Here is a 15,403-nt window from a genome sequence, read left to right on the forward strand (position 1 = left end):
GATAGTGGATGCCATGCAAGTATCTTTGTTCAAACAAATGGTGTTGGAACCCACTAGAGAAGGAGCTATACTCGACTTAGTGCTCACTAATGCAGATAATGTCTCAGATGTCCAGGTGGGAGCCCACCTCAGCAGCAGTGACCATCAAACGGTATGGTTTAATATCACTAAAAGAATAGGGAAAAGAACCACAAAGACCCGAGTTTTACAGTTCAAAAACACAGACTTTGAGGAAATGGGGAAGTACCTGGAGGAAGAACTTAAAGGATGGGAGAACGAGAGAGATGTGGATCAGCAGTGGTCCAATCTAAAAGGAGCAATCACCAAGGCAACTGCTCTATATGTTAGAAATGTAAAGAAAAGCAAAAGAAAATTGAAACCTATCTGGTTCTCAAAGGAGGTGGCTGACAAAATTAAAGCGAAAAGAACAGCATTCAAGAAATATAAAGGATCCCAAAGGGAGGAGCACAAAGAAGAATATTTGTATCAACTGAGGGAGACAAAGAAATTAATCAAGTTGGCAAAAAGTCAAGCGGAAGAGAGGATTGCCAAGGAGATAAAAAATGGTGACAAAACATTTTTCAGATACATCAGCGAAAAGAGAAAGGTCCAAAGTGGTATAGTGAAATTGAAAGGTGGTAATGATCAATGTGTGGAGAGAGATGAAGAAATGGCAGAAATATTAAATGAATACTTCAGCTCTGTGTTCACTAAAGAAGACCCTGGAGAAGGACCATCTCTACACAACAAAAAACTGGAGGGAAGTGCAATAGATGAAAATCCTTTTACAGTAGAAAATGTGTGGGAAGAGCTAAAGAACCTGAAAGTGGACAAAGCCATGGGGCCTGATGGGATACATCCAAGGATATTGAGGGAGCTCAGAGATGTTCTGGCGGGTCCGCTGTGTGACCTGTTCAATAGATCCCTAGAAACGGGAGTGGTGCCGAGTGATTGGAGAAGAGTGGTGGTGGTCCCGCTTCACAAGAGTGGGAACAGGGAGGAGGCTGGCAACTACAGACCAGTTAGCCTCACTTCGGTGGTGGGAAAAGTAATGGAGTCACTGCTGAAAGAGAGAATAGTGAACTATCTACAGTCCGGAGAATTGATGGACCAGAGGGCAACATGGATTCACCAGGGGAAGATCCTGTCAGACAAATCTGATTGACTTTTTGACTGGGTAACCAAGGAATTGGATCGAGGAAGAGCGCTCGATATCATATACTTGGATTTCAGCAAAGCTTTTGATACGGTTCCGCACAGGAGACTGGTTGAATTAAAACGAGAGAAGCTTAGGAGTGAGTGCCAAGGTGGTGACCTGGATTGCAAATTGGTTGACGGACACGAAGAACAATGTGTGATGGTAAATGGAACCTTCTCTGAAGAGAGAGAGCGGTTTAAGTGGTGTACCACAAGGATCGGTGTTGGGACCGGTCCTGTTCAATATCTTTGTGAGCGACATTGCGGACGGGATAGAAGGTAAGGTTTGTCTTTTTGCGGATGACACTAAGATCTGCAACAGAGGTGAACACGCCGGGAAGGAGTGGAGAGAATGAGACGGGATCTAAGGAAACTGGAAGAGTGGTCGAAGATATGGCAGCTGAGATTCAATGCCAAGAAGTGCAAAGTCATGCATATGGGGAGTGGAAATCCGAATGAACTGTATTCGATGGGGGGGGGAAGGGCTGATGTGCACGGAGCAGGAGAGGGACCTTGGGGTGATAGTGTCTAATGATATGAAGTCTGCGAAACAATGCGACAAGGCGATAGCAAAAGCCAGAAGAATGCTGGGCTGCATAGAGAGAGGAATATCGAGTTAAGAAAAGGGAAGTGATTATTCCCTTGTACAGGTCCTTGGTGAGGCCTCACCTGGAGTACTGTGTTCAGTTCTGGAGACCGTATCTACAAAAAGACAAAGACAAGATGGAAGCGGTACAGAGAAGGGCGACCAGGAAGGTGGAGGATCTTCATCGGATGACGTACGGGGAGAGATTGAAGAATCTAAATATGTACACCCTGGAGGAAAGGAGGAGCAGAGGTGATATGATACAGACTTTCAGATACTTGAAAGGCTTTAATGATCCAAAGACAACGACAAACCTTTTCCGTAGGAAAAAAATCAGCAGAACCAGGGGTCACGATTTGAAGCTCCAGGGAGGAAGATTCAGAACCAACGTCAGGAAGTATTTCTTCACGGAGAGGGTGGTGGATGCCTGGAATGCCCTTCCGGAGGAAGTGGTGAAGACCAGAACTGTGAAGGACTTCAAAGGGGCGTGGGATAAACACTGTGGATCCATAAATTCAAGAGGCCGCCAATGAAGAGTGGGGGACTCGCCAGAATGATGGCTACTGCCTGGAAACAATACCCTTATTCAATAAACATATACATGGTTACTGTGACTCCAACATCACTCTAAGCTTCAACAGCAAGAGGAAATATGGAAAAAAGGATTTGCACTCACAAAGAGGGAGTAGCTGGCTTGTTACAGCGGTTACTACCCCAACCAAATAAGCCTGATACTTCACTTTACATGCATATCCAGCATAGTTCTCTGCTTCAACGGCAGGGGAGAAGAAAAAAGGGTTCGCACTCACAAAGCGGTGAGTAGCTGGCTTGTTACGGCGGTTACTACCCCAAACCAAATGTGCCTGATACTTCACTTTCGATGCATATCCAGCATGGCTCTCTGCTTCAACGGCATGGGAGAAAGACTGATACATCACACATTTCCAGCATAGCTCTCTGCTTCAACGGCAGGGGAAAAGAAAAACAACCCATAAGGGCTGTATAACATAGTCTGGGTAAAACAAATAAGCATGGGTGTAGCTTGCTTATTGCGGCGGTTACTACCCCTACTACCCCTAACTAATCAAGCTAGACATTTCACTTGGATGCAGCTCCATCACTGCCCTCTACATTAATGGTGGGGGTGGAAGGGAAATAGAACCAAGAGCTAAGAGAAACAGGTAAGTATGAGAGAAAAAATGTGTGAGGCTTGCTGGGCAGACTGGATGGGCCGTTTGGTCTTCTTCTGCCGTCATTTCTATGTTTCTATGTTTCTATGTAGCCAGAGCTGTCTCCTGGCCGCCACTGAGGATGACACTCCCTTGGCTGCCGTACGGACTAGGTCGGAGGCTGCATCAGTGAGGAATGAGAGAGCTGATTCCATTTCTTCTCCCGGGGTGTTGCTCCTAGCCTGTGATAAACAGGAACATGTCACCACGGTGCAGCAGGTCGCAATCCGTAGGGACATGGCTGCCACCTCAAAGGCTTGTTTCAGAATGGTGTCCATGTGCCGGTCATGTGTATCCTTGAGGGCCGTCCCCCCCTGCACCGGAATGGTGGTGGCTTCACAATTGCGCTAATCATGGCGTCTACCTGGGGGCACGCCAGCTTCTCCTTGGTTGCCGGGTCTAAGGGATACATGCCAGCCAAGGCCCGACCCCCTTTGAAGGAGGCCTCCGGCGAATTCCATTCCAGATCGATTAACTGCTGAGCTACTTGTAGGAGGGGAAAATGGTGAGACGTTTGGTGCAGGCCCTCCAACAGAGGGTTCATTCTCGGTTCCTCTGGGGCATCATGGCCCGGAAGAGCCAGTTCAGACAGGCATTGAGAGATCAGGCCTGAGAGATCCCCTCTCAAGAAGAAGCGCCTCCTGGTCCGATATGATTCAACCCCCGAGGGAAGTTCTCCCTCCTCGGGGGACTCGTCGTCTTCCTCAGGGCAATCTGAATCCCCATAAGTGGGGGTCCCGGATGGCGCGTGGCTGTGCCTAGGCCTTGAGGGTCCAGGGGCCGGGTCATCCGGTATGTATGGACCCGCTCGGGGAGCAGCCTGCATTGAGACAAAGGCATGAATCCCCTTGAATAATTCCACCCAGGAGAGTGAAGCAGGATCTGGTCTGAGGGGTACCAGGTCCCTCGGGGTCCCCGGCTGCTCACTACTGCCGGCTAGGTCCGGGATGTTCCCCGAGGAACTGGCAAGTACGCTGGGCTGTGACCGGTCCTGGCCTGGAACTCCCAGGGCCTCTTCACATTGGGCACATAGGGAGTCTGCTTCCTTGCTCTGTGTAGCTCTGAGGTTGCATGCTGAGCAGAGGCTCATGCCTGATGTTGGAGGGGCCAGCTCCGCTGATGACTGGGCTCTCTTACGCTCCATGTGTGTCTAGGAACGGACGCTTATCAGCGGGCGCCTATAAACGTGCACTTTACACCGTGCAGCTAACAATGTGGCTAACAGCGGGCGCCTAACGCCGTGCGCGTAACAGCGTGCGTCTAACAGCGTGTGGCTAACAAAACCAGGCAGAAAAATGGCGACCTCCGTGGCGGATTGCCACCTAGGCAGGACTGCAAAGCCTCACGTTCCTCGGAGACCAAGTAAAGATTGTATGCCTTACCTTGTCTTCGGCGCTTCCTGGTTGGCTGCGGGGGGGAGAGGGGGTAAGTACCATCACCACTGCGCTCGAAGAAGTGCACCCCGCTGCCTCTGGGCCGCACCCGAACTCGTCTCGCTCGGGGGCCAAGTCCACACCGGGACCGAGGGCTGCCTCTATGCCGCGGCCCGAGCCCTTCTCACTTGGGGGCTAGGTCCCTGCCAGAGGCTGGCCACCGGACCGAGGCACTTACCTCCGAGGGACCACGGAAATCGCCTCGGGAAACTCAACTGGGGGAGGGACCGACTGGTATCACCGCAGGAGTGCGGGGCTCGTCTTCAGGTAGGTTTCTTCTATGAATTTAGTCGTGTAGAATTTGGAAACCACGTCAGCAAGCGTGAGGGAGCTCCAAACTGCTTTGGAGACGGAAATTACTTGAATTGCTACACTTCCTGTGGGGGTATATGTACCCGTGCTGACGTCAGATCCGTCTCCAACTGCTAGCACGAGCACACTATATCCCACTTGTTTTGAGTCCATCTGCTACACGCTAGGAAAGAGAGATTTAGCAAAGGTTGAAGAGTGGTCAAAGAATTGGCAGTCTGGATTCAATGCCAAGAAGTGCAGAATCATGAATTTGGGGTGCGGCAATCCAAAAGATCTGTATGAGATGGGGGCTGAAGGATTGATGTGCACAGATCAAGAGAGGGATCTTGAGATAATAGTATCTGGAGATCTGAATATGATGAAACAATGTGGCAAGGTGATAGCTAAAGCCAGAAGAATGCTGGGCTGCACAGAGAGGAATAACCAGTAAGAAAAAGGAGATAATACCTTTGTATAGGTCCTTGGTGAGGCCTCAATTGGAGTACTGAGTTCAGTTCTGGAGTCCGTATCTCAAAAGGGATAGAGACAGCATGGAGACAGTCCAGAGAAGAGTGACCAAAATGGTGTGGGGTCTGCATCAGAAGGCCTATGAGGAGAAACTGAAGGATCTAAATATGTCTACCCTGGAAGAGAGCAGGTGCAGGGGTGATATGATACAGACCTTTAGATACCTGAAAGGTTTTAATGATACATGGACCTTTTCCATTGGAAAGAAAACAATAGAACTAGGGGTCACGAGACGAAACTCCAGGGGGGATGACTCAGAACCAACGTTAGGAAATATTTCTTCATGAGAGGGTGGTGGATGCCTGGAATGCCCTTCTGGAGGAGGTGGTGAAGAGAAAACAGTCAAATTCGAAGGGGCATGGGATAAACACTAAAGGCCAAAGGAAATGAGAAAAGAATGCAGAAGGATAACTTGCTGGTGCAGTGGTTACTATTGAAGTCATGAAGATCACTACTCTTAATCAATATGCAAAAACAACATTGCTCCCAGCTTCAATGGCAGGAGAAAAGGGGAATAGGATACAGACAACAAGAGGACCCAAAATTCTAAGGTCTGATCACTGATACGCAGACATAAGGGAAAAAGCTTAGGACTGCTTCTACAGCCAAGTCCATAAGCAAAGCACATCAAGCAACGCTGTCTGAATTTTCAAGAAGCATATCACCCCAGTAAAAATGTTGCTAGCTGAAATTTTATGGGCTCATAAGGCTTGGAGAGAACTGAAAAGTGACAGTTACTACCCTTAGGAAGCTTGCTGGGAAGACTTTAAGGACCATTTGGTCCTTTTCTGCCATCATTGCTATGTTTTTATGTATTAATACAAATGTTTCAAGTACAAAGACAAGATGATGAGAGAGATAGTTGGATCATTAGATGACCAGGAGATAAAAGGGTCACTCAGGGATGGGTAAGACCATAGCAGAAAACTAATCAATTCTTTGCTTTAGTTTTCACTGGAGAGGACATTGGAGAGATACCTTCACTGGAACCAATCTTTGTCATAGAAGATTCAGGGGAAATGAAACATCCTGTGAATCTGGAAGAGGTTCTTGAGCAAATTAGCAAACTAAATAGCAGTAAACCAACCACCAGTACCGGAGGTATTCACCCTAGAGTTCTAAAGAAACTCAAAATGAAACTGCAGACCTGTTACTAACAATTTGTAACCTATCATTCAAATATGCCACTTTACCTAATGGAATGACAATTTTTAAAAACAGCTTCAGTGATGATCCAGGAAACTGCAGACCTGTGTACGTGACGTCAATAATAGGTAAAATGGTGGAAGCTGTTGTTCAAAACATTATTAGGCTTGTTGATAAATATGGCTTAATGGGGAAGAGCCAGCACGGATGTAGCAAAGGGAGATTATGGCTTATTAATCTATCATAATATTTTGAAGATATAAATAAGAATGTGGATAAGAGTGAGCTGGTTGATATAGTCTATCTGGATTTTCAGAAGGCATTTGACAAATTCCCTCATGAGAGATTCCTTAAGAAATTAGGGGGGATAGGAATACAGTCCTATTGTGAATTGGTAACTGGTTAAAGAACAGGAAACAGTAAATCAGGGGTAGCCAATTCCAGTCCTCAAAAGCTACATACCGGCCTGGTTTTTAAGACATCTACAATGAATATGCATGAGATATATTTGCATAAAATGGAGGCAATGAAAAAAAACATTGTGGATATCCTGAAAACCACATTTGTTTGCATTTCCTGAGGACTGGAATTGGCCACCCCTGAACTAAATGGTCAGTTTTCACAATGGAGCAATAAAAATTGAAGTATCCCAGAGTCCTATACTGGGATCAATGCTCAATTTATTCATTTATGATCTGGAAAATAGAGCAATGAGTGAGGTGATCAAGCCTGCAGATGATAAAATTATTGCACATAGTTAAACACAAGCAAATTGTGAGGAATTACAGGACCACCTTGCAAGACTGGGGAACTAAGCATCTAAATGGCTGCAAAATTAGGGCAGGGGAGGTAGGGTATGTGTGGCAATTGCCTTTTCAAATTATTATGCAGACTTTCTGGCATGTACTTTTCACCTGCTTCAATGCAAGCCTAAAGTAGATGGGTACTCTGAATCTGTAGTGTATGTGCAGGCCTTCATTTAAATGGGAAACTGTGTGGAGCTTTCTTTTGAGTATAAGCTTGCGGACCTTTGGTTACAAAGTATCCATGAACAGTATCAACATTACCCTCCCCAAGAACACAATGCTAGGTTTGATATTATGAGTTACCATTCAGGAAAAGGACCTTGGAGTCACTGCAGACAATACACTGAAATCCTCAGCAGCAGTCAAGAAAGCAAATAGAACATTAGGAATTATTCAGAAAAGAATACAGAATAAAACTGACAATATCATATAGCCTCCATATTGAGCTATGATACAATCACGCCTTGAGTAGTATGTGCAGTTCAGGTTGTTTCATCTTTAAAAAAAAAAAAAAGATAGAGTAGAACTAGAAAGGTATAAAGAAGGGCAACAACAGTAAAGGATATGGAACGGTTCACATATGCAAGAAAGGATAAACAGGTTAGGATACTTCAGCCTGGAAAAGAGATGACTGAGAATGTACTTTAAAAGTGTACTGTTTGCAATAAACATACTGTCTGGAACAATCTGTGTGTCATTTGTAATCCACACATATACTGGGGTTTTTTTTTAGGGGGTGAATACTTTTGCACGCAAAGTGTGTTTGTGTGTATATTATTGCAAACCAGTACATACATACTCTTAGAAAAAAAACTATTACAGGAAAATACCAAAAAATATGTCTAAAAAACTAGAATGTATATTAAAAGATAGTATGAGATTGTTGGAAATTCATTTTTTGAAAAAGGGGAAGAAAGCCAGATCATAACTTACCACCGAGCTAGCAAGCAGTCTTATAAGGCTATCACAACAAGTGCCAACTGGTCTCAAAATGTTTCAATCATTTCTGGCAAAAAAACCCTTAATAAACTGAGTAGAATCATACATCTTACTATCTTTTATATTTTATATATATATATATATATATATATATACATACATACACATGTATATATGTGATTGTTATGTCATGAGTGACATAGAATAAGTTAATAGGGAACGGTTATTTACCCTTTCGAACATTATAACTAGGGGATACTCCATGAAATTAACTAGTGGCAGATTTAAAACAATTTTTTAAAAGTATTTTTTCAATCAACACACAATTAAGCTGTGGAATTTGTTGTCAGTGGATATGGTTAAGATTAAAAGTACAACTGGATTTAAAAAAAAGATTTGAATAAATTTTAGGACAGGTCCATTAACAATTAGCAGTCAAGCAGAGTGGGGATCATCATTTCTTACTCTGGGACTGAGCAGCAGGAAAGAAATCTCCCCATTAGGGTAAGAGGCTGGATGCTTCTAAATAACCTGGATTGACCACTGTGAGACAGCATGCTAGGCTTGATGTACACTATGATGTTAACTTAGACTGATTCATCAGTTGCATAGAGTCACTGCAGAATTTTACTATTGGCACCAAGATAAAATAAAAAAAAGCAGTACTTACAATTTTGTGTCTGCAGGGATATCTTTTGTTTTCACTTCACTACAAAATAAGATATCTTAAATTAATATACAGTTTAAGGAAGAAAAAATTAAAATCCATAGAATTTGGTTTCATTGATTAGCTACTTAACTTCAGAGGGTTACGAACAAAAACATTTTGAACTATGTATTACTACGTATCAAAATTTGGAATCTACCTTCGAAAACCTAGGAGTTCCACATTCAGCTGCCGTGAAGCTTGGCAAATTAGCTGGATACTTACCTTAGCCTATATATTCAGTGGCATGGCTACACCATTGAATATATCCAGCTAACCTACAATTAGCCAGATACGTTTATCCAGCTAACTTTAGGACAGGTCTACAGGATGAACATATATACTCGACTCAGCTCCTCCCAGTTATGTTCCCGAATTATCTGGCCAAATTTTAGCCGGATAAAAAGTTATCTAGCCAGAATTCAGCTAGATAAGTGCCCAGATATTCACTTAGGTGGATAACTTCTGATTTAGCCAACTAAATGCTTCTGAATATAGACCTCCTAGAAATTATCCCTCTCCTATAAGACACTAATGCAGATTTTAATGATCTGGCTTCCACTCAAAAGCTGTGAAAAAAAAATAATGGAACCTACACCATATAATGAACTGAAGCCAAATTTTTAACCATTCTTTTGAAGTGTCATTGCTATAAATGAAGTAGAATGGTAATCTCCCTAAGTTTTTCAGATCTGAAGAATTTGCTTTTTTTTTTTTTTATATATATTTTTTTTTTAAATCTTTTTTTCATATATTTTTATTACATTTCTTGAGAATTACAACAGGAGCAACCATAATATCCAAACAGATAAATATGTCCAAATATAAACAGTATGGTAAACCACTGCAATCAACCCTCCTCCTCCTCCGCTTAATACCCCATCTAGGCAAAACTTAAATGTTCCCATAACAATGACGAGGATACCAGTTTCTACATGAATATTACAATATTCAATTATCAGGCAAATAAATAAATAAATGAGAATGGAGACAGACATTCTTATCATGGAACTTTAGGGGCTGCTCATAAATTGAAAATTGCATTCTTAAGCACCTTAGGTACTGTATCTAAGAATGGGAGCCAGACTACAATTGTGGCCTCCCTTCTAGCTTTGGAGAGCGATTCAGCAGTAAGATATTTTATTTATTTAATTCTTTTTTATACCGACATTCATGATACAGATCATATCATATCGGTTTACATGGAACAAGGGGTTATAATGTTAACATAGAAGAAGAGGCAAAAAAGTTACAATAAAATGGGGGCATGGGAACTAGGGAGATGAAGAAGCCAGAAACAGAAGATAAACTTAGTAACTATAGCGAATAATATACAGGTTCAGAAGTGGAGTGCACTGGTTAGGTGGCACTTGTATACGAACTGTAGAATGGCTGAGGAGGGCCTGGGTTAGGGGGAAGGCTTGTTGAAACAACCAGGTCTTGCGTTTTTTTCTCAAAGTCAACAAGCAGGGTTCCTGTCAGAGATCTGGGGGGATAGCATTCCAGATGGTTGGTCCTGCTGTCGAGAAAGCCTGTTCTCTAGTGGCTGTGTGATGGGTGGATTTGGTTGAAGGGGCTTGGAGAGTTCCTTTGTAAGCTTCTCTAATGGGTCTTGTAGAGGTGTGGAGTCTGATTGGGAATTGAAGGTCGATGGGGACCTGGTTGTGAATGGATTTGTGAATAATGGTGAGGGACTTGTGTAGGATTCTGAAGCTTATTGTTAGCCAGTGCAGATTTCTGAGGATGGGCGTAATGTGGTCTCTTCTGTTGGTATTAGTCAAGATTCTAGCGGCCGCGTTTTGGAGCATCTGAAGGGGTTTGGTGGTGGAGGTGGGGAGACCCAATAGTAGGGAGTTACAGTAGTCTATCTTGGAAAATAAAGTGGCTTGGAGGACAGTCCTGAAGTCGTGAAAATGTAGAAGGGCTTGAGTCTTTTTAGTTCCTGTAATTTGTAGAAGCAATCCTTCAAAAGTGAGCAGTTTTAACCTGTTTTCGCAAGAAGGTAAACAAGGGGAAGCTTGCCCTGTCCAATTTGCTAATATCGTTTTTTTTTTTGTTTTGTTTTTTTTTTGCAATAACCCCTGCTTGGTCAAGAAACAGAGTTTGAAGCTTGGTGAGTTTGGGAGCAAGAATCAGATGGAGACCAAATAACCAAAAATGCAGATCATTAGGGAGGAGAAAACCCACTATAGTAGAACACTTGTTAACTACATTTATCCAAAAGGAGTGTATTTTTGGACACGTCCAGAAACCATGCAGATAATTATTTTGTTCTGTTCCACATTTTGTACATATAGAGACTGACAAGCTCTAGCTTTAGATGACCTAGATTGTGATAACCTTTCCAGATAAATTTGAATTGTTTCTCCATAAGATAACATTCTCGGAGATCTCTGGAATGGTTTAAAGAAATATTGGGGGATCAGTAGTTGTCAGCTTCACCTCTGGCCAGCGAGACCATCGTGTTAGTACCTTAGTGTAATTCTGATGATCTTCTAAAAGGAACAAAGCCTTAGAATATTTGGCACATGAGGGTTACCAAACTATGTCTTCCTGCAAGATGGAATCTAATTTGCCTACTAAACCTAAACTAGGATTTTTAAAAAGCAGAGTGGAGATGTAATGATGGAGTTGTAAATAGGCAAAAACAATCTTTATACGGTAGCTGGAATGTTGGTTGCAAGTCTTGAAAACTACACAGGACACCAGTGTTTTCCATAAACAGCTGTCAATTGTGGGTAAGCTCCTTAGTTCCCCAGTCCTTGAACACCCCTTGTCCCATCCCTGGGGGAAAGTAAGGGTTCCCACCTATCTGTAAGTGAGCTGTAAGGTGTCCCTTTTGTTCAGACAACTTGCATAAAAATTGCCAAGCTTGCCGACAAGAGGTGACCACCAAAAATGACTTTAAGACTTTCAAAAGATCACACCAATCCACGTGTAAGAGAGATGAGAGGGAAAAACCACCTGACTACACCTGTTAAGTATTCATTTGGTGAGTAAAAAGAAGAATCCAGAAGCCAATCACAAATAAGTGGTAGCATACAGGCAAGATTATAATGCTGTAGGTTAGGGCAATTCAGCCCAACTCATAACAATGGTAAAATCTTTAGAGGAAGCCTGGATTTCTTTCCATACCATAGAAATTTCTTGACTTTTCTATTTCCCGTAAGTCTTTCTGAATTAGCCAAACTGGCATCAGGTACAAGCATTTAGGAACTTCTATCATTTTTAATAGATGAATCCTGCCAGCACGAGTTAAAGGTAAATTCATCCATTGGCTAATATTAGATTGCAAGGCCCGGAGTAATGGCATTGCATTCACCCTATAGAGGAAATGCATGTCAGAGGGAATACGAACACCCAAATATTTTATTTCAGAGTGAACCCAAAGGAGAGGAAAGGTCCCATCCCATGACTGGCATAGATTCCCTGACACATCCAATGCTTCAGATTTATCTTTGGTTGATTTTTAGACATACAAAATGCACCCGATGGGCCAAAACTTTAGGTAAGGAGTCCTTGGGGCAAGTAACAAAAATTAAATCATCAACAGCAAATGCTGCAATTTTGAAAGCAGTTCATCCTACTTCCAATCCAAATATGAATTTGTCTTCTGCAATTATCCTAAGAAGGGGGTATATTGAGAATAGGTATAATAAAAGAGAGAGAGGACACCCTTCTCTCACCCCTCTATTAATAGGGAAGGGGGCTGATCTGCTTCCATTCACCAGGATAAGTGACATAGAGGATGCATAGAGGAGGGAAATGTTTATGATATGCTCACTAAACCCGAATCTACCCAGCACAGAAAACAAATATGGCCAAGAGACTGTCAAAAGCTTTTTCTGAATTAAAGCCCCCCACTAGGGCCAGGATTCCTCTATTTCTGCAATAAGTCATCACTGTAGCCAACTTAATAATATGGGTCGCCACTGTCCTACCCACTGAGGTGAGATAATAGCAGGAAGCACTAACTCATCCTTTCTGCAAGCATTTTTGCAAGACTTTTCAGATAATAATTAAGTAAGGAAATCAGCCGATATGAAGCTGGCAGAGTGGGATCCTTATCCGGCTTGGCCAAAACTAACACGTGCGGTGTTAAAGCCCCTCGGAAATTCACCCCGCAGTAATGCATCTCCAAAAAAAGCCTACATCAGAACAGAAATATGATCTTTCAAAAGTTTGCAGTAATCATGTGCGAACCCATCCAGGCCTGGGGCTTTGCAGGTCTTGCTTGTTGCTAATACATTTAGAATTTCAAACTTTTGGATAGGTCGATTAAGAAATTCCAGTTGACTCTGAGATAGTAGGCAATTGATGATTCTGGAAGAACAACCCATCTTCTATAGAGCCCCCTACTCTATCTTCTGAATAAAGAGTTTCATAAAACATACAGGGCCTGATTTTAAAAAGCATTTACTCTGCTCAGGCTCTTCTTCATCTTCCTGATGATGACCTTCCAGCTCCCGCGCAGACATTTCTACAGCTGGTATGCACGTCTACTGCCATGGAAATCGCTTACTCATGGAAGAGAGTACAACCGCCTACGCCCACTGAGATCTTGTCACGTTTAGATAGGACGTGTACTCTATACCGACTAACAGCGTTTAAATATCATCGCCTCTCTAAATTCTATCAAATCTGGAATCCCTACATTTCCTGGAGGCCGCTACCTCTACCGCCACTTTCCTACCATTCATGAATGCCAGAATGGACACTGCAAAGCTTGGTGCACACTGACATTTTCTCCATCCTCCATGCAAGCATGTTTTTTCGGACTTTTTCCTTTTCTTGGTTTTTCTTTTTTCTTGTTCTTATTTCTCATCACGTATATTTTATCTTGTGATAATGAGTAGCATGACGGGGGGAGGGGGGGAGGGTGACTATTGTACCTCTTGTAAATGTTGCCATGTACCCATTATTCTTGTATTTCTTGTTTCCTACTTGTACTGTTGTTGGTCACGGCAATAAAAAATTATAAATTAAAAAAAAAAAAAAAAAAAGCATTTACTCGAGTAAAAACCAGGTTTACTGGAGTAAATTCACTTTACTTGAGTAAGTGGGTTTTTGAAAATTGCTACAATATATGCCATTGACTTGTCTATAGGATTTACTCACATAAGTGCACTTTACTTGAGTAAATGGCTTTTGAAAATTGCTACAATAGTAGCTACATTTACGCATGTAACTCCTTTTGAAAATTATCCCCACAGAGTGTCAAATACTTTCGTGTCTCTTGTAGCTCAGATTCCCTGAGGAGTCCGAACCCTCTCTATGTACATCCTCCCTTTCCACATCTGAACAGTATTTGCCAACATTTTTCCCAGATTTATTCCCAAAGCAGAAATAACAGTGCTCTGAATATTGTAACATTCTTTGTGCCCTTTGATGAAGACAGGCATTCAAGCTCTCCAAGATAGAAAAATATGCAGCTAATTTCAGCTGGGCCTCTAAGTGTAAGATCATTTTATTCAATTTGGCATTCCTCCCTTTTAGGAGAGCAATAACCTCTCCCCGGAGAACCGCTTAACTGGTCTCCCAATAAAGTCCAGTAGTATCGCATGTGCTGCATTATTTAAAGCAAATTCCTCCCATTTTGTCTGAAGAAACTTTTGAAATTTTTTATATTCATGAAGGAATGATGGGAATTTCCACAAGGCAGTGCCACCTTCAATATCTGTAATATGAAAATCTAACCAAATATTGGTGTGATCTGAAGTGCCTGTGGTTCCTATCATTGCTTGGCGAACTCGAGGGAAAAAAGCTTGAGAGCCTAAAATGTAGTCAATCCTGGAGTGAGGCGTATGTGTCCTTGAAATATGAGTGAAATCTTTCATGGTAGGATTAAGAACTAGTAGTCTAAAACTTGCAAACTATTACATAAATACGCAATGAAAGGTAGCCTTCCTAGCTGCGGGAGGTGGAAGTATGTCCATCAGAGAGTCATGCACGCAATTAAAATCCCCCGTATGAAAGAGCAAACCCTTCTTATTTAAGAGTAGTAATTGTGCAACATGCTCAAAAAAACATGACCCTAGTCATTAGGACCATAAACATTACAAATAGTTATGTCCCTATCCTTAAGTTTCCCTACCAAGATGAAAAGGCATTCCCCTGGGTCCTTAATTTCCTTCTGACTCTTGAAAGCAATATTTTTGTGTAAAAGAATGACCAGCCCCGCTTTGTTACCAGAAGCCATCCAATAAAAACAGGAACTTACCCAATCCTGCTCCAGTTTTTTTTTGTTTTCTACCTCTGATAAATGGGTTTCCTGGATACAGGCAATATCTGCTTTATATCTTTTTAGTTCTTGCAATATCTTGGCTGGTTTGATAGGTGAGCCTAGGCCATTCACATTTAAAGATACCAGTCTAACCAGGTCACCCATATGCCAGAAAAAAAACCAGATAAAAATCAAAGACCCTATCTTTCCTTTATTACCATGGGCCCCCCAGCTTTGACCCACAACCACGCACCAGACATACTTCTGCTGATCTCTAGCCCTAAATGGACTAGTCCCAGAAAGAACAAACCTCCTAAAA

At 42.5% G+C, this 15,403-nt stretch overlaps 1 protein-coding gene across 1 annotated transcript in view; it reads right to left on the reverse strand.

Moving 5' to 3' along the window:
* The window catches only part of PPFIBP1 (PPFIA binding protein 1), a 1,178,807-nt gene that overhangs the window by 351,913 nt on the left and 811,491 nt on the right, over window positions 1–15,403 (reverse strand). The window contains exon 15 of the mRNA XM_029597487.1: window positions 8,826–8,864. Coding sequence (XP_029453347.1) covers window positions 8,826–8,864 — 39 coding nt within the window. The remainder of the gene's footprint in view (window positions 1–8,825; window positions 8,865–15,403) is intronic.

The sequence above is a fragment of the Rhinatrema bivittatum genome, chromosome 4 (genome assembly GCF_901001135.1).
Source record: "Rhinatrema bivittatum chromosome 4, aRhiBiv1.1, whole genome shotgun sequence".
Taxonomy (NCBI): Eukaryota; Metazoa; Chordata; class Amphibia; order Gymnophiona; family Rhinatrematidae; genus Rhinatrema; species Rhinatrema bivittatum.